A 23,864-nucleotide genomic window follows, 5' to 3' on the forward strand; every position below is an offset into this window, starting at 1 on the left:
CTCTGCTCTGCTTTTGTTTGCTGACCGTCCCCCGTGTCACTGCAGGAACACCTAGCTAGTTACCCTTTGGAGGCCATACAGCAGTCTGCTATAAGGATGTGCCGTAATTACAAGAAGGTACCATAATGGACACTGTTATTGGAATGATTTTGGCTGCAGTTTTAACTTTGGGGGGATTACCTAATTGTGAGCAGTTACTTTGTATAAAATTCTAAGGTGATGTGTGTTTATCTGATCTAAATTAACATTATACCCCTCTAAATGATTGTGCATATAAATAAGATTAATGTGGGTAATAACTACAGTAGAACAAATATTTGCCAGTTTTTAAAGTGAAAAAACGTGTTTATTAACATTCAAACTCCCTTCATACAAGGCCATATAAAAATTCTTAGCATTTTGATTATACATAAATCTATTTTCTACATAGTTACAATAATGTATAATTTACCATTTCATAATACATTGTTTAAATACATCATTAGTTCTGTTAGACATAAGCAATATTTTCAAATCCAATACTTGAACAATTTCCTCTGTACATAGTTTAGCAGGGCTAATTAGCATAAGATGCTCTTTATTAAGAGGTATATGATCTCAGTATTAACAGTTGCTGAAGTTTGGTACTTTTATACAGCATTTTCTTGCTTTGATCACAACACAAAACCCTTAAGGATACTGAAATTCAGCAAGTAAAATCCAGAGACATTACTTTTAGCTGATGAATCAAATTCATACATAACACTATAGTATTAAAAGTTAAAAAAAACCCCAAAAAACAAAAAAACGAAATCTGCGCTAGTATAGACTGTTCCTACCAGGATAAGACTACTTGGGAATAGAAAGGAAAAAGACAGCTTTGAGTGTCTTTGTGGTGCTGATAGGAGGACAAATGCTAAATTACCTTGTTGCCTCTCACTAATGATGGCAATTTGGGGAAATACCAGAATAAACATTCCAGTTCAACAACTATAGGTAACTTTATGGAGATAGGAGCTGGCTTATTAGCTCATGCTAGGTGGCCACAGCACTGATGTGTGTGTAACAAAAAAAATTAAACATTTGCATAATGTGATCTAGGTCTTAATTGCAAGCCATACTGAGGATTTTTTTTTAATGTTTTGGCTATATTTCATTCCAAAAGAAGAGCTGATTTGATGCTTGAGTTACAGCACCAGTCTATTAGTTATTAGTGAATGAAGGTATACTCCTACAGATAAATGCCAGATCAAAAAAACCTGTTTCAGTAATCTGATTAAACTGTAGAATACTGAAAAATAAGTTATTTCTACAGAAATCTCTGAAGGGAGTAAAAAAAAAAAAAAATCAAACTGTGTGCCTAAATAAACATCTTAAAGGGAATAACCCAATTACCCTCTGAAGGTCAAACAGTATTTGCTATGTTGTAATCCTGTTCACCATTCGGCTGCAGTTGGACCACAACACTATGTTCATTAATTTCGTTTTCTACCTCACTACTGTCAGTATCTTCATTGTCATCTTCCTCATAGTCTGAAGATTCTGTCATGTTCTGATGTGAGCGGGATTCCGATAAAGCCCCAAATGACTGGGTGCTGACAGAAGCCAAAGGTCTGAGCAGAGGGGTGTGTTCTGATACTTCGTTCTCTTCTTGACTGCTGTCTGTGTCAGAGTCTGAATCACCTTGAGAAGGAACAACTTTCTGCTTGCAGACTGGACAGGTTTTTTTAGTTTTAGTTAGCCAAGGATCTACACACTTGCAGTGATAAGCTGTTGAAGCAAAATATGTATCTTTTAGGTAGTATACTGCGGTTAAGAACATTATTTTTAATCTCTTGCCATGTTCATGTTCTTCTGATATATATGTATCATAATAGGGACAACAGAAGAGAAATTTGTAAATTTTTATAAACACATTTCTGTCCTTTAATGAGACCACTAATCAGTACAAGGCCTGGCTTACAGTGTGCTAATAGTAACTATTTTCTGTCTCTCCCTCAAATACTGACCTAAGTGTAAATCACACACGTAAATTCAAAGCAGTGTTATTACTCATACCATGAGAACAGGGAAGGATTCTGAGCTTGTCTCCATCTTCATATTCATCCAAACAAATGGCACATACGTCATACTCATCTCCTGTGATAGAAAATAGTGAATAAAATTAATCAAAAGATGGGGGTGTAGGGTAAAGCTCACTGGTAGAGCACATTCTTAGCATGCACAAGGTGCTGGGTTCAATCCCAGTACCTCCATTTAAAACAATCAAATAACTAATTACCTCCCCTAAAGAAATAAATTTTACAAAAAATAAAAATAAATGTTCTTTAACAAGTGTAGAGAAAGTATCCCTAACTTCTCAAACTTCTCAAGTTCTTCCTCAGTTGATTCTTTTAAATGCCTTCTGATCTATCTATGGTTAAATGATACCTTTTGTTTTCTGTCAGATCAGGGAGCTGCTTCAAGTTCAGGAACTTGAAGTTTTAATTTAAATAATAAGCCTTTTACCTAAAATAAAAATGTGTGTCAAATTTGTTTACCTTGATTACTTTTGCAAAAGATTTTTATAAAATCAAAATTCCATTGTGTTTTATATAACACATATGCAGTGAGACATACTGAGCTTCAAATCTCTTCCAGCATTTACTAGTTCTATCATGCTTGGCAGGTTACTTAGCCTTTGACATCCAGTTCTTTTATTGGTAGAATGAGTCTACTCTGCAGAGTTCTAAGGATGAAATGAGATTAAGGGGCAAGCACACAGGTACTCACTAAATGGTGTTTATTATTAATATCACTTTACTTACTGTTGAACTTACCACCTTTATTATCATAAATTTATTAATTCATGGATCTTTCTGGAATTCAAATGTAGTTAGAAGTTTTTAAAGGAACTAGCAGTCTTACACACAGCACCTTTTTAAACTCGGTCAGTAGTGACTTTCTGTGTAGTGGTAGCAACCATAGTGGCCGCTTCAAATTCAGTGTTTTCCGTTACGTGTATATGTTATGTAAAAACTTACCAGAATGCCAGGGAACAGAAGACTGGTAAATTCATTACCTGTCCCACACCCAGGGCAACCACCTCAGGAGGCATGTCAGAAATAAAGCCACTGTCTGGATAGATAGGCTGGATAAGCTAACACATAAAGAAGGCAGTGATAGTTCTATCAAAACAATCCCTTTAACAACCCATGGACATTTAGAATGGCACATTCAGAAGGAGTCCTAAATAGAAAGCTTTAATGAAAATTAGTAATTTTTGTTCAGTATCTTGAATTTGGTTTCCTATACTTTCACCTATCAAATATATTCTATAACAAATACAAGGTTCTATGTTAGAAACTCCCGTGTGGAATTTGGTGAGACTGATTGATTACACTTATCTCAAACTATTAAAATACTAAAGGACTCCAATGTATCTTAAATTATCTGTAATTACACAGTTGATCCATTTATTTACTTGGGCTCTGAGGACAGGTTCAACATATCAAGCAATTCAGTCATGCTGATTTTCTCATACAAATCAAACTTGGTCTTAAGACTTTCTGAAAATGTCCACTAAAAAAACATTTAGTTAATGTAATTGAACAGGACAAAACCCGTCCGGAGCTGTGCCACAGCTCTAAGCCTCATTTTATTCAGGTTGGGGAGGTTATCCTGTGTTATCCAAGCGGGTCCAGTGTCATCACAAGGGCCCTTAAAATTGTAAGAAAGAGGCAGAAAAGTCCAGAGTCAGAGGAAGATGTGACTGTGAATGAATAGTCAGGGAGATACAGTGCTACTGGCTTTGACACTAAGAGGGAGGAGGGTTACAGGCCAGAGAATATGGTGGCCTCCAGAAGCTGGAAGACAGATTCTTCCCCCTAAAGCCTCCAGAAAAGAATGCAACCCTGCTGACATCTTAATTTTAGCTCAGTGAGACCCATCAGACTTCTAACTTACAGAACTGTAAGATAATAAATTTGTGTTGTTTTAAGCCACTATATTTGTGGTAACTTGTCACCACAGCAATAGGAAATAAATAACATAGTATTTGGGTTAGCCCAAAGGTATGGAGTTGATGCCTAAGTCACTGAGCTTTACTATCAATCCTTTGAACTGTTCCAAGTGGTCAATTTATATTGATCTCTCATATTTTCTCGCCACAGTACTTACTTTGAAGATAACAGATGAAGATTCAAAGGTGTAATTTGTGATCATGACTGGAGCCTAGTGCTCTGTGGGGCCTTGGACTTGTGATGAAACGGTAAACCGTATGTTAGAATGCCTAGGATTCTCATCCTGATCATTTTATTACCTACGTTACCTTGTGCAAGACACATCTTTATGTTTCAGTATTCTCGAAGGCAAAACAAAAAGTAACATATCTATGTTTTAGGATTGTTGTGGATTAAAAGAGAATGCAAGTAGAGTACTTTCCCTGGTGTTTGGCACATACAGTACCTCTTAGCCAATCTCCGCCTGATAAAACTGGCCTGACAGGCACCGTGGTTTATGACACAGTACACTTGAGGCTGTGGCTAGGAGGCTGCTCTCAACACCCCACGTGCTTCTGTCAGCGCTGAAGATCTAGTGGCAATGGTCAGTGAACCTGTTGGTTGTACTTAGGGTAATTACGTAATTTAAATATTTAGCAGCCCTTTAACTGTGAGTGTAAAAGACTGATTTTATTTGAAAGCTAGGTTGACAGACACTTAATAAATTAAGCTAGTTGTGCCCCCAACCCCTCTCCAGCCAAAATGTGATTAAATGAGTGATAAGTCCAAAAGACTGGACAAACTTATGTATCAATTAAAAGGCAAGAATGAATCAAATTTTGTCCCATTTAAAAATACATGGCAGAAAATGCATCACGTAACATGACAACTTGGAAATCCAGTCAGCGGATTCATACTCAAGACAACGGTCCAACATCAAACAACTGTTGAGTGGTTTTTATATTTAAGTTAAATTTCAGGCATTTATGTATTTTTAAAATAAGCTACAACTTTAGCAGATTTTTTTTTTAATTAACCAATTTGTCCAATAGTTCTGGTAGCATAAGATAAAAGTGCTGTAGCAAGTGCCCTTTTATCTTATACTTCCAGAACTACTGGACAAACAAGTAAATGTTAGTTTTATTGTTTTCAGCACCATGCTAGAAAGTTTTGTTGCTTATTATAAACCAGTGACGCTCACGTGGGGATGATTCCTCCCCCCCCACCAGGAACATTTGGTGGTATCTGGAGACATTTTTGGTTTTCACAGCTGGGAGTAGGTGCTGCTGGCATCTAGTAGGTCAGGGATACTACTGAATGTCCTGCAATGCTCTAGACAGCCCCTCAAAGAAAGAATTTTCCCACCTAAAATGCCAGTAGTGCATCAAGGTTGAAAGACCCTGACGTAAAACCCCTCCAGGCTTTATCAGACAACGGCTTTGCTAATTTAAAAGTTGCAGGAGGGGTGAGATTCATGTCTGTTTTGTAAAACAATATTGGAATGCTTCTATCTGGAATGTGATTCATATTGTTATTTGAATAATGTTTGAGAAAATTTTCATGAAGGCACTTTTAAAGTCTTACCAATCTAGGAATGTTATAATATGTATGTAGATAGAACTTTGATTTTTCCCCTCTAAACCTGTTCCTCCCTAGTTTTTTCCCCAAACCTTGGGTCATCAGGTACAGCCAAGGCCTTGACCCATCAGAATAGAAATCACACAAGACTTAAGGCAGCCACTGCAGTGCATAAACTGAGTATCAGGCCTGGGCACATCCTTGATGCTTCTTTCCCTTATAGCTTATATTCAGTGTCACCAAGTCCCGTAAACTTTTATCTGTGAAACATATCCTCAGTCTGTCCCCTTCTCTGTTTCCTCAATTTATGATGGTCCAATAGCCTGGATTACTATAAAAGCCTCTTCTATTCCTGCCTCATGTGGTTTTTCTCCATAGCAGCCTGGGTGATTTTTTAAAAACATCAATCGCATCACATCAGTCCCATTTAAATGGTTCCCCACGTCACCCAGAATAAAATCTGAGCTCCTTGTCATGGCCTTCATAGAGCTGAAAAGGATCCAATACACAGATCACCCATCTCACCAGTCTGCCCCTTTCACTCATGCTTTAGTCACACTGGCCTTCTTTCAGTCTTGAACAAAATAAAATGAAAAGTTAGGTGGGGACCTGTATTTAGCCACATTATAACTAAAACACTTGGACATAAAATTAAATATAGAAAGAGAAATCACTGTTTTTAAAGATGACTCAAAAATGAGTTAGTCATCAGCAAATTGAAAAGACAACCTACCGAATGGGAGAAAATATTTGCAAGTGATATGACCGATAGGGGTCAATACCCAAAAATACATAAATAGCTCATACAACTCAACACACAATTAAATAATGGGCAGAAGACCTGAATAGACATTTTCCCAAAAAAGACATACTGGCGGCCAATAGGCACATGAAAAGATGCTCAACATCACTAATCAGAGAAATGCAAAGCCAAACCAGAGCGCGGTACCACTTTACACCCGGCCATCATCAAAAAGACCACAGATAACCACTGTTGGTGAGGATGTGGAGAAAAGGGGACTCTTGTACATGGTGGGAATGTAAATTGGTGCAGCCACTGTGGAAAACTGTATGGAGGTTCCTCAAAAAACTAGAAACAGATCTACCATATAATCCAGCAGTTCTACTCCTGGGTATATAACTGAAGGAAGCAAAAACACTAATTTGAAAAGATTCATGTACCCCAACGTTCATAGCAGAATTATGTACAACTGCTAAGATATGGAAGCAACCTCAGTGTCCCTCAGCAGATGAATAAAGACGTGTTGTGTACACACACACACACACACACACAATGGAATACTGCTCATCTACTGAGTGAAATTCTGCTATTTGCAATAACATGGATGGACGTAGAGGATATTACGCTTACTGAAGTAAGTCCAACAGAGAAAGACAAATATTGTATGGTATCACTTATGTGGAATCTAAGAAACAAAACAAACTATGAATATAATTAAAAAAGAAACAGACTGATGGATATAGAGAACAAACTAGTGGTTTACCAGTGGCGAGAGGGAAGAAGGGAGGGCCAAGATATGGGTGGGGGTACAAACTATTATAAAATAAATAAGCTACAAGGATATGTTGTACAACAAGGGGAATATAACCAATATTTTATAATAACTAAATGGAGTATAACCTTTAAAAATTGTGAATCACTATATTGTACACCTGAAACTTACATAATATTATAAATCAACTATACCTCAATTTAAAAAAAAATGAGCTAGTTTAAAATAACCTAGTCATAGTGTATACAAATTGATGCAGAGCTTAACTTAACTGTTCAGTTTTATAACAGACTAGTCCAGGCCTTACATCAACCAGAATGGGCTTCCTCAAAGTAAAAGATAAAGACAGTGAACATTCAGGGCTAAACGCATACTATTTTCATGAGAGAAAATGACTTAATATACATTTAAAATAATCTGCCCAGGGAAGATAGAGCATTGGATTCAGGAGCTTCAAAGCAAAAATGACTCTTCTTGTAGAGACAGTGCCTTGCACTTACTCCCTGCTCTGCCAGTAAAGAAAACAATGGCAGCTCTTTTTAGCAAATAAAGATAAATGAATCTTATCTTTTGTTCTGCCCTCCTTCATACCAGCCCCCAAGAAATCAGAACAAGAGACAACAGGATAAAATATTTTATAAGCCAGATTTGCTTGAGAATTCTTCCTGATTATTTTTAAGCCCTGAGCAAAGGAACATTTACTTTTAAGGTTAGATGAAAGGCAGTTAAAAGAAGTTATAAAAATTAAGCATGTCTTAATAAATAAAGAAATAAAAATGATAAGAATTAAGTATCACCCCATGTTATGTACTCTGCTATAAAATGCTATGTTGCTTTTTTCCAGTCTCTGAAATAAAATCTCCTTCTACATATATTATCTTGGAAAATCTCAATGATTAAGCTATAAAAGAAAAATGCCTGGTAACTTAAACTTTAAAATATAAAACCCATTTTAAAAAAATTATTTACATCTCAAGGATCTGGCTCCCTCACACACTGACAAAGCGGGAGAGACCACTCCCACTGAGACTGCCGTAAATGCTCAGTAGAGGGACTACTTAGTGAAAACACAAGGGTTTTTCATTTGCTGTGAAACATGGTATGTGGTAACCAGTCTTGGGTTACAAGCCTGGAGAAACGCATTAGTTGAATGATGCGGGAAACTCAGGAAACCACAATTTCAATTGAAAAGCTATTTCTGAGGATAATACGAGTAATGAAGAAATTTTAAGGAAGCTGGCTGCTTCAGAAGCAAGGAAATAACTAAAAGGCTATTACTATTTTATATGTGCTAGAAATGGCTAAATCAATGTTTAAAACACTTAAGTATTAATCAGCAGAAACATTTCTGAAGTAGTTGCAAAGGTAAAGATCAACAAACAGGAAGATTTAAAATGATCACGTCCCCAAGTATGGTAAGCAAAAGAGAGGGCTGACTAGCCTTCACAGATACTCTTCTTGGGCCAGGGCCTCAAGTTGCTGGTTTTTGTGGGTTTGATTACAGGCTATGCTATGGAAGATTTCCAAATGCCAAAATCTTTTTCGTTTGTTGGCAAATATTTCCAAAATGTTACCGATTCCCCTAACATAAATATTAACATTTCCACTATATTCTAAACCTACAAGAGTTCTTTTACGACCTCCTTAGTTTGGTGCTGACTCACTGGAGTGATGAGCACTCACAGAGGTGTTCTATACTTCCCTTCACGTTTTCAATCATTTAATAGTTGCATGCACAACTGTGAAAAAATTGCAACACTACTGGGAGAGTAAACAGTTGAAAAACTTTTGCAGAAAAGAAAGAAACATAGCAAAATCAAGGTCTAATTTAATCAAAGTCGAATTAGTCTAAAAAAATGTAATTTATGCAAAATTAGAAAATAAAGAGCAGTGGAAAGTAAGGCTGGATGAGTTTGTGGAGCCAAATTATGAAAAGCTTTGCATACCAAGATGAAGACTCTGATCTTGGCATCTCTTAAGAAGTAGAGGCCAACTGAAAGCTTTCAGGCAGAGGAATGATTGATATATGAAAATAACATCTTAAAATTTTTTCATCAACTCAGGGTGTTGAAGGGACCTGGGCCTGGGATGTAGAGATGAGCCTAGAGACAGTAAAACTGACCTAATGTTTGGTACTCCCAAGATTCAAGTAATAAACTGATGTGGGCTCACATGATAAAGTGACCACAAGAATGGAAAGAAATGATCAGATCCAATCATCATTTTGAAAGAACCGACTACATTTGGAGACTAGATAGAGGCAATAAAAGAGAAGGGGTGAATCAGAGATAATGCAGGTAATCTTAAGTGATGGCTATTTTCATTTAACAAAAGTTTAAAAACTTTTAAGTGTTTTATTTGACTTTTATTAACATGTAAAAGGAGCAGGAGAGGGAATGGGAGCAAATTAACTATATACAAACTGGTAATATTTTTTAAACTAAAAATCGGTAAGTTAATTCTGAATGTTGAAGAGATGGTTAGTGTTTTGAGTATGTTTTATCCTGAAATAATGTAACTACTATTAAACATTAATTATATCCTGAACAGTATGTGCAGCTTGTTCAGACTACAGGATGTAGTATCTCTGCAGAGATGGAGTATCTACTTTTCCTCACTGGACCACATGCTTTACTGTAATATAAGAACTACAGTACAGGTTTCCCCAGCTACCTGAAAGTAGAGTATTTTGAAACCTTTAATAAGCCAAAATGGCGTAAAGTGGACAAGCAGTTACCTTAGGACACATCTTGCTAACGGATGCACATAAATTGAGATTAAAGCACAGATGCTCACAGACACAGTTCGAAGCTATGGCGGCTTGATGCTGAGGTGCCGAGTGTAGTTCCCAGGGAAGGAGCTGGGGTGCCACTCTCACTGCCTGTGGCATGTCCTGCCTTCTATGACGACTTGCTGCAAAACAAATGCTGAACACTATTTGCTTTTCGCCCTTTTTTTGTAGAAACAAAAATCCTCTTCAGATTTCTTTCAGTTAGCAAAAACAGGTACTAATGTAGGTCTTTCATAAAAGTGAAGTGGGCGTAAAGCGAACTTTCAGAAAGTGGGGGATACCTGTATTGTGATGGAAAGTCTTATTTTTCCGTGGAAACATACATAAATTACATTTGCCCTATCTCCACTGGATTGGAAATTCCTTGTGAATGAAGGTCACGTCTCTTTATAAGTTTTCTAAAATTTCCATTATAATAATAGACATACATTGACATTTATTTGGCAAATACAGACGAAGTGCCTGCTAGGTACCACGAACTGTACTAAAGCAGAGCTTAATGGAAGAACTGAGACTTCAGTATCTAAGCTGGCCTGCAAGACTGCATAGATTCAAGGCTAGCATGATACTAAACTTGCTTAGTTTGGGTCTGTAATAATTTGTACTTGAAGAGACACGGTTTTGCATTATTTTCTTCTCATGTCTTAGTGAGGTACTTATGGCAGGTATTATCAGAAAGGTAGGTTAAGGGTTTGCTCAAGGTCACACATCTAATCATTACTAGCACCAGGTCTTTTGGTTCCATATCCTGTGTTCTTTCCACTGTATCATTCTGCTGATCTTCTAAAAATTAACTGCTAACGTCCTCATTGCTATGGGGTTCATTAGAACTACTTACATTCCTTACATACCTCCACCCCTCCAACTAATGCAGCTTTGATACCAATTACTAAAGTTTATCTGTGGTAGAAGGGAGCTTAGGAACCAGCTATAGGAAAGGAAATGATTTGTGGTTCCCGTGGAGTTTTAGAGCTCTCTGTAATTCCTAAAATGGAATGATTCCTGCAGGGAGGAGAGGTAAAATAATTAACATTCCTCACTGACTTCTACTGGATTTCCCTTTGGACATAAGATCCAGTGAGAGTAGGTAATTTCTTTCTTTGCTCCTTTTATTTTTTAAATTAGAAAAAAAAAATCCAAACATAAAAGTATAATGCTATACCATTATACCACCTCGTACTATCACTCGGTTTCAACAATTTTCAATATTCTGCTACTCTTGTTAGATTTACCCTCCTTTACTTTTTTTCATGAAGTATTTATAGCAAATTCTGAGACATATTTTATCAACACATATTTAGTATTTCTAAAAGATAAGGACTTCTAAAAGATGTAATCACAGTACTATTATCACACCTAACAAAATGAACAGTGATTTCTTAATAGCATCCAATACCCTAGGTGTATTCAAAAATCCTCAATTGTCTCAGAACTTTCCGTTCACAGATGATTTATTCAAACTAGGATCCAAGCAAGGTCTAAATATTACGTCTGGCTGATGATTTTTAATCTAAAAGAGATCTGCCCTCTTTCTACACCTTATTCGTTAAAGAAACGGGAGTATCTGTCCTGTAAAGTTTGTCTGCATTCGGAGCTGAGTGATCGCACAGCTGACTGTTTTTATGCAGGCTACAGCACTACATTAATCATTCACGGTCTAGGACAAACATTCTACTGGCTCAGTGGCACCCTTAAGCAAACTAGAAGAAAAGCAACACTTCCTCAAGGTGCTCTTTGCTCTTCAAATAACTGTTATCACAAATATAAAAATCTCTGATAATGAAGAATGAATGAAAACCTCTGAGCTGTACAACATTCAACCTGCATGATCGTATGTTGCAGCCTGGTCAGAGTTCTTGGTGAGATAACTTCCCTCAGGTAAGAAAAAGCAGATGGGATTTCTTTTGGATAAAGTGACTACTTCAGTCCTTAAACTTGAAAGACACAGAGAACACCAATTTTCAACACTATCATTATCCTATGACAGTGGTGAACCTGACAGGCTTTTCACACTCTCAAACTGTGTAGCCTCAAGTATCTGGACTAACAAAAAAAAAAAAAATCAAGATTAAAGCTTTTGGCAAAAGAATAACTTCTTTAATTTAAAAAAATGGTCTCCAATTTTATGTTCATGTGGAACCATTTTGAATTTATCCTTTTCATAATTATGACAAAAAGGTTTGACTTTTTCACAGAAAATAACAACTATCAGAAGGTGTTTAGTTTGCCATTTAAAAAAAAATTCATCCAGTGATTCGTTCTAAATTTCTCATAATTCGGCTTACAATGGAATGATCAGGTTCACTGAGAACAGCTTTACACTGTCAGCCTTTTGTGCAGATTAAAAACTACTGTCAATCGATACATTGGCGGGCATGTTAGCAAAGATTTGGAACTCTGACAGCTGCTGTTTATTTTAGTATTTTTAGAACCAGGATAACTGAATTAAAATGGTTTGTGATTTAATTATAACTTGGAACAATTAGCAAATATTTGAGTTCCTACTAAGTAAATGTCATGCTAAGTATGAATGCTTCTTAGAATTAAAAAATACAACCCATGCAAAGAAAAATATCTTCAAGATACAGACTAATAAATAATTTTAAACTGTGAGGCCTATCTCAATTATATATTAGGAATTCACAAAAAGATGCATTAAGTCAAAATGTTTTCTGAACTATTAATTCAATAGTTAAACCAGTATGAAATCTTTTGGTAAATTTTGGAATGACAATTCCGTTTTGATTTATGCTCAAGCTAGCATCCCCAGTGTGTAGATAGAACAGTGGGTCTAGAACACAACAAGTGCCCAGTATATATTTATTGAGTGCATGAATAGATATTTAAATCTGGAATTTACCATTTAAGTTAATGTGTAAGTTACTTAAGGTCAGTATTTTTAAAAGTAGTCTGTATAAATCAGTAATGTTAACAAATAATTTTATTGGTACTAAAATACTAAATGAAGACCTCATGTTAAGACAGGTGAATTTGATGAGAACTAAAACTTTCTAAGAATACTGGACTGACCGGGAAATGTGTACAGTAACAGGAATTCTCATATACCTCTTGTAGAAGGGTAAACTGGTATAAACACTTCGGAGAGTAATTTGGCACCATGCAGTAAATTTGATGATATGCATACTCTATGACTTAGCAGTTTCACTCCTAGGTAAATCATTGACCTAGAGAAACACATCTAAGCAAGGTGGCATGAAGCAGAAGTCCAAGCAGGAGCAGGACTTGAAGTGCAGGGGATAGACTTCTAGTTTCCAATCTGGCATGCAAGGATCTTGGAAGTTGTCACTCCTGTGCCCACAGCAAGGGAAAAACTAAACAAAACGAAAATCAACAACTCTTTTTAGATCCACTGAAGGACTGAGGTCACAGAGAAAACTGCTGGCCCCAAAACTGAACAGACAGATTGGAAAACAGAAAGAATCATAACTTACTGGAGCAGAAGCCCAGGAGCAAAAGACTCTGTGGGAAATAGCACCGGATAGGGAATCATAAACTGTACCTGATAAATTGCTGGAGGCTCAGTGTGGATCAGTTTGAGAATTAAAAACTCTAGGGGAGGTTTTCTAGTCCAGCATATAAGAAGCTTAGAAGTCACCTCTCTGTCATAACAACAAGTTAAAAGCTCAGCAAACTCAAAATTCAATGAGTCTTCTTCAACAGAGAAATGAACTCACAGGGCGAACTGTTGCCCCTAAAATTGGATATTCAGACAGATAGATACAGAGAATCACAGCTTATCAGAGCAGAAACCCCCTGAGCAAAGACTTCCACAGGAACCAGTACCAGGGTAGGAAAACTGAACAACTGTAATTGATGAATTGCTCAGTGTGTTACAAGTCTGAGAGTTTAAAACTCCAGAGGAGCCTGAACATTGTGAGTTTTATCTTGTGAAGCTCTACCAGGTTCTCACAGTGAATACTGGAGAAAAATCCTCTTGGGCTTCTGGCAGGAGAGGGGAAAAGTAGCCACTTTAAAATATGCCAGAGCATTCTGTTCCCAAGCCCTCAAGGATAAACAATCTAACCATATTATAACCTACTGGGGTTTTTATCAGAATCTAACTGACATGGAGGAATGAAAATACCCAACTCCAATGTCTCTAGCCATCAGTTTCCACTAATGGCTGAGAAAAAACTAAGAGGCGCTTGTGAAGTTCACAGCCCAAAGCCACAGGCTCACTAAAAGACCGAGACATAATCAAAGAGCTACAGAATGCTTCCTATCCCCCTAAATCTTACCTCCACAGGACTAAAGGCCTATTAAATGGAGTTCCTTTCACTAGAATATTATGTCCAGATTTTTCAACAAAAAAATTACAAGGGATATTAAAAGGCAAAAAACACAGTTTGAAAAGAAAGAGCAAACATCAGAACCAGACTCAGAGATGGCAGTGATGTTGGAATTACCAGATCATGAACTTAAAACAACTGTGATAAATATGCTAAGGGCTCTAATGAATAAAGTAGACAATATGCAAGAACAATGTAATAAGCAGAGAGATGGAAATTCTAAGAAAGAATTAAAAAGAAATGCTAAAGATAAAAATATGAACAGAAATGAAAGATGCCTTTGATGGGCTCATTAGCAGACTGGACACAGCTGAGGAAAGAATCTCTATGCTTGAGGATATGCCAATAGAAACCTCCAAAATTGAAAAGCAAAAGACTCAAAAAAAAAAAAATTAGAATACCCAAGAACTGCAGAACAACTAAGAAAGGTGTAGCATATGTGAAGAGTGAGAAGAAAAAGAGAAAAGAGTAATGATTAAGAATTCCCCCATGTTAATGAAAGACAACAAACCACAAATCCAGGAAGATTAGAGAACACCAAGCAGGAAAATGCCAAAAAACATGAAACCTAAGCATGTCATGTTCAAACTTAGAAGACCAAAGATTTAAAAAAAAAAAAAGATCTTGAAGGAAGCCAGAGGAAAAAAATACCTTTACCTATACAGAAACAAAGATAAGAATCATACCTGACCCTCCTCAGAAACCAGGCAAGCAAGAAGAGAATGGAGTAAAATATTTAAAGCATTGAGGGGGAAAAAAATCCACCAACCTAGAATTCTTCAAAAGTGAAGGAGAGGACTGATGTCAACAAGACGGCAGAACAAGAAGCCTGCCCTTGATCTGCCTGCCACAATGGAGACTTGACATTAACAAACAGATCAAATGCCTCTGTGAGAAATCCAAAAAACAGTTAAAAGGTTCCTGCACCCTAGGCAAGGATGAAGCCAACAGCATCAAAGCCCAATAAGAAAACTCTCTTGCACCAGAACCCCTCTCCCCGGGAGGAAACCCCCAACCCCTGTTTTCTACCCGGGAAGGGAAAAGTGTAGAATGTACATCCAATGGCAGAATTGTAGAGGGGCTGCCCAAGGGAACAGTTTCTGTCTTGATGAATCCAAGTACTGACAAGAACGCAGTGCCAGGTTGAGGATCTCTAAGAACAAAGATGATAAACCATGCACTAGGGTCTGCATTACCACAGACACACACTAAGTAAGAGCGCCAGTATCACAATTTACTGCAGCTCCAGAGAGGCTGCAGTCTTGTACGCAGACACCTGGGGAGCTCCTGAGTAGGCACTACCTCCACTTAAAGACTTACTATAAGGCTACAACAATCATAACAGTATGGAATTAGTGAAAGAGCAGTTATATAGGTATATGGGGCAGAACAGACAGCCCATAAATAGATCCAAACAAATATACTCAACTGCTCTTTGACAAGACAGCAAGGCAGACAGGATAGTCCTTTCTAAAATGGTACCAGAACAACTAGACATGCCCCCAAATTAATCTAAATAAGAGTCCTTTATCAACATGATAAATGGCATTTTTTCTTTTTTAATACTGAACATTGTTCCCTGCGTTATACAGCAAATCCTTGTTATATATTTTATATATAGTATATGTGCTGCTGAAGTGAGTACTATTTTCCCCTACCTTCACTCCCTTTCCCCTTTAAACATAAGTTTGTTTCTATGTCTGTGAGTCTATTTCTGTTTTGTATATAGATTCATTTGTATTATTTTTAGATTCCACATATAAGTGATATCATAATATTTGTCTTTCTCTGCCTGACTTACTTCACTTAATATGATAATCTCTAGGTCCATCCATGTTGCTGCAAATGGCAATATTTTGTTCTTTTTTATGGCTGGGTAATATTCCATTGTACCTATACATCATATCTTCTTTATCCATTCATCTGTTGATGGACATTTAGGTTACTTCTATGTCTTAGCTATTGTAAATAGTGTTGCCAGGAACACTGAGGTGCATGTATCTTTTCAAATTAGATTTTCTGTCTTTTCTGGATGTATGCCAGAGTAGGGTTGCTACATCATATGGTAGCTCTATTTTTAGTGTTTTAAGGAATCTCCATACTGTTTTCTGTAGTGGTTGCACCAATTTACATTACTACCAATGGTGTAGGAGGGTTCCTTATTCTCCACACCCTTTCCAGAATTTATTGTTTGTAGACTTTTTGATGAAAGCCATTCTGACTGGTGTGAGGTGGTATCTCATTGTAGTTTTGATTTGCATTCCTCTAATAATTAGTGATGATGAGCATTTTTCCATGTGCCCATTGGTCATCTGTATGTCTTCTTTTGGAGAATTGTCTATTAGGTCTTCTGCCCATTTTTCATTGGATACATGGCATTAAAAAAAAAATCACACAACTAACATAATACTCAATGGTAAAAGACTAAAAGCTTTCCTCCCAAGATCAGGAACGAGATAAGCGTGCATACTTTCACTACTGCTATTCAACACTGTACTGGAGCCTCTACCCAGAGCAACTAGCACAAGAAAAGGAAATAAAAGGATCAAGCCACAAAAAGTCATGGAAGAAACTTAAGTGCATATTTACTATTCCAACTGTATGACAGTCTGCAACTGGTAATACTACAGAGAGAGTAAAAGATCAGTAGTTTGTGAGAGGGAAGGAGAAAGGGATGAATAGATGGGGCACAGGGGATTTTTAGAGCAGTGAAACTATTCTGTATGATATAATGGTGGACACATGACATTACACATTTGTCAAAATACATACAATCGTACCATGCAAAGAGTAGACTCTAATGCAAACTATGTACTTAGGTTAATAATATATCAGTATTCATTCATCATTTGTAACAAATGTACCACACTAATGAAAGATGATAATATTAGGGGTAATTTAAGAGGGGAGGGGCATATGAGCACTCTCTGTACTTTGTACTCAATTTTTCTGTAAATCTAAAATTGCTCTAAAAATAAAAATCTATTAATTAAAAACAAAAATGTTTTTAACAAAGGACAGGGGGCACTGTGTTATTCTAAATGTCAGTGTCATAAAAGATAAAGGCTGAAGAACAAATCCAGATTAAAAAAACCTAAAGAAGTATCTTAACTACATGCAAGAGGTGATTCTAGACTGGATACTATACTGGAAGAAAAAATAATATAAAGAAACCTATTGGAATAAATGGCAAAACTAGAAAAAGGCCAATTAATTAGATTAAAATAGTCTATCAACAAATTTCTGGAAGTTGACGATTTAATGAAGTACCACAAAAGAATCTCCTTATTCTTAAGAAATAAACATGAAAATATTTAGACATAAAGAATCGTGATGTACATAACTTAGTCTTAAATTATTCAGGTGAAAAATTTTATATAGATACATAAAGAGGGAAAGCAAAAATGATAAAGCAATAGGTTGCCTCCAAAAATTCATGTCCACTCGGAACCTGTGAATGTTAATGTGTTTGGATATAGGTTCCTTCCAGATGTGACCAAGTTAAGATGAGGTTATAATGGATTTGGGTGTCATTATAAGAAATGGAAATTTGAATAATGGGACAATGTGACACCAAGTGCTTCCTGCTGTGATGCAACACGAAGGGATCACCAACCTCAGGGAACAGCAAACTATTTCTGTGAAGGCCAGTAATAAATATTTTAGTTTTTTGTGAGCCATACAGTCTCTGCCACAGCCATGTGACTGCCACCGAAACACAAAAGCAGTGCCTATCTATGAAAACAAACGGGTGTGGCCGTGTTTCAGTGAACCTTGTTTATAAAAGCAGGTGGCAGGTTGGACACCCACAGGTCGTGGTTTGTCGACCTGCAACATACATGGCAATCCCACCAAAAATGTTTAACCTGAATCTAATCATGAGAAAACAATCAGACAAATCCAAATTGTGGGGCATTCTATAAACACAGACCTGGAGTTTTCTTTAAAGAAGTCAATACAATGACAGACAAATGGAGAAGGGGCTGTGCCAGATTAAAGGAGATTAAGAAGACATGATTTGCCTTAGAAACAATGAACAGTGCATATATGTAAATTTTTAAAAATATGTGCAGTATATTGTGTATATGTATTTACATGTAATATATTGTATATGTGCAGTCAAATTGTAACAATTCTACCTAATAACACTGAGAAATGAAAAAAAAATAAAAGAGATGGAAATCTGGACACATGCGCGCACACACACGCACATGGGAGAAAGCCATATGAAGATGGAGGCAGAGATTGGAGTTACGCTGCCACAAGTCAAGGAAAGCCAAGGATTGCCAGAAACCACCAGAAACAAGGAAGAGGCAAGGAAGAATCCTTCCCTAGATTAGAAAGGAAACAACCTTCCCAACACCCTGATTTTGGAATTCCAGCTCCTAGAACTGTGAGAAAATAAATTCCAATTGTTTTAAGCCATCTCGTTTGAGGTACTTTTGCTATGGCAGCCCTGTGGAAACTAATACAGTAAGTAACAGGTGAATCTGAGTAAAGGGTGTTTTGGGACAATTTATGCAAGAATTTTTTTTTTGCCGTCTTGACAGTCTTTCTCAGAACAGAAGTTTTTAAACTTTGAAGCAAAGTTTTCTAAGTTTGAAATTACATCCTGAAAGGTTAAAGACAAATACAACAAGGCCAAGGACTTGAGTAGACATTTCTCCAAAGACAGACAGATGGCCAACAGGCACATGAAAACATGCTCAACATCACTAATCTGGAAATGCAAATCAAAACCACATTAACGAGATACCATGTCACATCCATTAGGGATATACCAAAGGCAGAAAACGACAAGTGTTGGCAAGGATGTAGAAAAACTGGAAACTTGTGCACTGCTGGTGGGAATATAAAATGATGCAGCCACTGTGGAAAATGGTATGGCATTCCTCAAAAAATTAAACAGAGAATTACCATTTAATCCACTAATCCCACTTTTGGATATATACCCAAAAGAACTGAAAGCAGAGACTCAGATATTTGTAACTCCATGTTTATAGCAGCATTATTCACAACAGCACCCAGGTATCCATTGAAACATGAATGGATAAACAGTATGTGGTATGGATAAACAGTATGTGGTATGTACAAAGAATATCATGAATATTATTCAGGCTTAAAAAGGAAATAAATTCTGACACATGCTACAACATGTATGACCCTACAACACAGATGAACCTTGAGGACATTATGCTAAGTGAAATAAGCGAGTCACTTATTATTCTACTTATACGAGGTAACTAGAGTAGTCAGATTCATAGAGATAGGAAGCAGAATGGTAGGTGCCATGTGCTGGTGGGAGGGGGAAGTGGAGAGTTACTGTTTATTGGGTACAGAGTTTCAGTTTGGGACGGTGGAAAAGTTCTGGAGATGGATGGTGGTGATGACTGCACAACAAGGTGAATACAGGAAATGTCACTGAACTTTTCATTTAAAAATTGTTAAAATGGCACATTTTATGTTATGGATAGTTTACTACAAAAAATACAATAATTGTATGTGTATGTTTGGAGGCAGGGTGGCCTTGACAAGTTGATTTTAAATTGACATGGAAATACAAAGTGTCAAGAATAGCTAAAAATTGTTGAAGAGGAGCAAGGTGGGAGGACTAACTCTATCAGATATCAAGACTTACCATAAACCTAGATAGTAACTGAGATAGAATGATATCCCTGTAAGGATAAACAGTAAGACCAACAGAAGTCCAGAAATAAATTCACACATACGTGGACACTTTGTTATGTTAGAAGTGAACTGACACTGCCAACAGTGTATTTTTAATAATTAGCTCTGGGACACTGGATATCCTTATATAAAATATCAAATTGGCAACAACTTATACTGGGCCCCCTACTTTACAGGATCAGTTTAAGTAGACTAAACACACAAATATGAAAGGCAAAACTATAAAGCTTTCAGAAGATAACACAGTATCTTAGATCTTAGAGTATGGAAGAAGTTGTTTTAAAACATGCCATACACATGTTTAAAAACACTATCATAAAAGAACTTTAGTCATATGAAAAAATAAGTCATAAACTAGAATACAGTTAAGACACACAAAATCAGTGAAGAACTGATTCAACACACACCACAACTCCAGGACAAGGTTGCAAGAACATACAAAGAATTTCTCTTACATGTGAAAAGTGGGGAGGACAACCCAACAGGAAAATGACATGAAAAGTGCTTCATCGAAGAGAAAATCTAACTAGTAAATAAATCTATAAACAGGCACTTAACCTCACTGACACGGAGGGAAACATAAATTAAAACCACTGCGAGTTATCTTTATAAACCCATTGGATTGGCTAAATTAAAAGTCAATCAGTACAAAATATTGGTTCATATGTGGGACAACAGGAACTCCTATACACTGTTGATGGGCATATAAACCGGTACTATCATCACTTTGAAAAAGACTTGGCATTGTCCAATAAAACTGAAGGTAGGTATATCCTACGAGCCACCAATAACCTACTTCTAGAGAAGAATACTCTAAAGAAATTCATGTTCATATACATCAGATATACGTACAAGAATGTTCCTAAAAGCATAGTCTGTAATGGCCCTAAACTGGGAACACAAAACACTATACATCAATTATACTTCAGTAAAAAAATAAAAAAATAAAACAAAAACTCAAATTTCTATCAATAGTAAAATGGATAAATATTTATAAAATGGAACGGAAGTGAATGAACTACATATACATGCAATAAAGGCTAATTTCACCAAAAAATGTTAATAAAAAGGGTAAGACCAAAAAATACACCTTAAAAAATGGGAAAAATTAAATCATATAGTTTTGGAATGTATACATAAGTGATAAAACTTAAAAGAAAGGCAATGAAATGATTATCATAAACCAGCACAGTGATTACTTCCAGTGGGGAGGGAAGGATTACAAACTAGAAGGGGACACAGTAGTTTCTGCAATGCTAGTGATGTTCTATGTCTTAAATGGTAAAGATAAACACCACTCCAAACAGATAAACATGGCTAGAGAAAAACACACAGTTGTGCTGTTGGTTCATAACTTTGAACCTGAAAGGGTTCAGGCCCCCAGGAAATCATATTATATTTCCCTAGTCCATTTGCCCATCTGCTCTCTTAGAATAATATTTTATAACTTTCTGTTTTTAAAACTAGAGCATCTCCTCTCTTATCCTCAACTTTCAGTAGATGATGGTGTTTCCTACTTCACTGAGAAAATGAAGTAAAGAACACTTCTACAGGCTCACCACCATAACCACTACCAGGATTTTGCACCCACAGATTCTATCTTCCCTTAGCTCAGCGCTCCATGCTACCATCTAAGGCCAACCCACCTATTTGTACACCAGATCCCATGCCTTCTTGCCTTCTCAAAAATATTATTACAGCAATTCTCCCACCTATCACCTACATCACCAATTTCCTTCAGCAAATAGGCTGTTATTTCTTAGCCAAACTTCCCCTACCAGCTACTGCACCATTTCTTTGCTCCCCTTTGCAGTTAGAGTTCTTGGAAAAGTTGTCTTAAGTTGCTATCCCTCTCCTTCCATTCTCAAGCCCACCGCAATTGGGTTTTTGGCTTGACCATTTTGTTGAAACTGCTCATTAAGACAGTCAATAACCTCTAATAGTCAATTGTCATCTTACATAGCTCTCAGGAGCGTTTGACACAGGTGAGCCCTCCTTGCTCCTTAGAGATTTGCATCACTTGTTTTCTGTAAACTACTCTCTTCTGATTTTCCCCTATATAACTGGTCACTCCTTCTCAGTTTCCACTGCTGATTCCTCTTCTTCCTTAACGCTGGTATGTCCCCATGTCTTTGGTATTCTTCCATCCATTTATACTCATTCTCTTGGTAATCTAATCCAGTCTCGTGATTTAAATACATCTTTATACTTATGCTCCCAGTGCAGACCCCTCTCTTGAACTCCAGACTCATTTAAATGTCTAGCAGACATCTGAAATTCAGCATATCCAAAACTGATTTCCCAAATTTTCTCCTAAAACCTGCTCCACCATTTATTAAACATCCTTATTTCCATTTAAGGCAATGCTATCCTGCCAGTTGCTGAAACAAAAAAATCTGGAGTCATCCTTGTTTCCTCTCCCCACATCTAGTCCATCAGTAAATCCAGTACATTCCATCTTGCAAATATATCTAGAATTTAAGATTTCTTTACCTCCTCTACTGCTACCACTCTAGTCCAAGCCACATTCATCTCTCACTTGGGTTACTGCAGTAGCCTAACTTTTCATTTAGATCTGATCTTTTCTCTGCTCAAAATCCTACAATGGCTACTCATCTTACTCAGAACAAAAGCAAACTATGCATGCCCCTTTTAGCCCAGCACAATATCAACATTACTTTTTTTTTTTTTAACATTTTTTTCCTGGTTTTAGGAAACACAAAAACAAACACACAAAATGGAGTTTAAAAAAGTGATTCCTAAAGCCAGTCCTCAAATTGGTCTATAAATAACTTTTACTTAATCCACACTGCATGATGACAGTGCACTGCATTTTTATGTCACTATTTATTTCTTTTAACATGTGAGTTAACCTATTTTTTGTTGTTAAATTTTACATTTTTCATAAAATAATGGTTATTATAAATGGTAGGTTTTTTTAAACAGTTTGTTACTTGGAAAAATAAAAATTTTGCAGAACTAAGTTTTTTTTAATTGAAGTATATTTGATGGAATTAAGTTTTAATGCTATACTTACAGACACAGAAAACAAACTCATGATTACCAAAGGGAAACAGGTCAGGGGAGGGATAAATTAGGAGTTTGGGATTACCAGATAAAAACTATACATAAAATAAATAAACAACAAAGTCCTACTGTATCGCACAGGGAACTATAGTAAACATCCTGTAATAAACTATAATGGAAAAGAATATGAAAAGTAATATATGTATATGTATAACTGAATCACTTTGCTGTATAGCAGAAACACTCACTGTAAATTAACTATACTTCAATTAAAAAAAACAGAACATTTTTACTGGTATAAGAAATCGAAAAGGCTGGGAACTGGCCCAAAAGATTTAACAAGCATGCACCTGCACTAAATGCTCACTAAAGCATAGGTAGGGGAAACCACATTTGCTAGAATTTTAGACCCATGCCCCTCTCCAGCTCTGTCAGTACTGGCAGTGTGACGTTAAATATTTTGCCTTTTTGACCTGACCCTCTATTTCTTCACCTATAAAATACCCATTGTAGTACCCATTTCATAAAAATATGAAAGTTAAATGAGATGATTCACCTAAAATATACTGACACATAATAGCTACCTATAGTGTTCAGTTAACACAACACTATAAACAATGTGTTTAGTTAATGCAATGTTAATACAGTGGCGTATGGTGGGAGAGAGAGTGGAAGGAAGCTCAGTGGGAGCAGACAGACCACCCTGGTGCAGAGAAGTCTTTTATCCACTGATGTTTACAACTTCCGGCATGTAGTGATAATAAAACACATTTTGGTCAGTTTCACAATGATTTTTCAATCTTTGAAGACCAAGTACCCTCTTCTTGCCTCCACCAAGGTATACCAAAGGAAAAGACCATCTCCCACATTCATTCATTCACTATTAACTGAGTGTTAGGAACAAGTAGTATGGTAAGGACTTAGAAGGTAGCATTAGAATATGATCACCATGTATTTTTCAATAAACTAAGGGTGGTTACTTAGCAAATAAAAATAT

At 36.5% G+C, this 23,864-nt stretch overlaps 1 protein-coding gene across 4 annotated transcripts in view; it reads right to left on the reverse strand.

Annotated features, from left to right (window-relative positions):
* Positions 1 to 316: 316 nt before the first annotated feature.
* RNF13 (ring finger protein 13) overlaps positions 317 to 23,864 on the reverse strand; it is a 115,890-nt gene continuing 92,342 nt past the window's right edge. For all 4 annotated transcript variants that reach the window (XM_010970393.3, XM_074369647.1, XM_010970392.3 and 1 more), the window contains 2 exons: positions 2,038 to 2,118; positions 317 to 1,749 (listed from right to left, as the gene is read on the reverse strand). In XM_010970393.3, coding sequence (XP_010968695.1) covers positions 1,385 to 1,749; positions 2,038 to 2,118 — 446 coding nt within the window. In that variant the 3' untranslated portion in view covers positions 317 to 1,384. The remainder of the gene's footprint in view (positions 1,750 to 2,037; positions 2,119 to 23,864) is intronic.

Source organism: Camelus bactrianus, chromosome 1 (assembly GCF_048773025.1).
Source record: "Camelus bactrianus isolate YW-2024 breed Bactrian camel chromosome 1, ASM4877302v1, whole genome shotgun sequence".
Taxonomy (NCBI): domain Eukaryota; kingdom Metazoa; phylum Chordata; class Mammalia; order Artiodactyla; family Camelidae; genus Camelus; species Camelus bactrianus.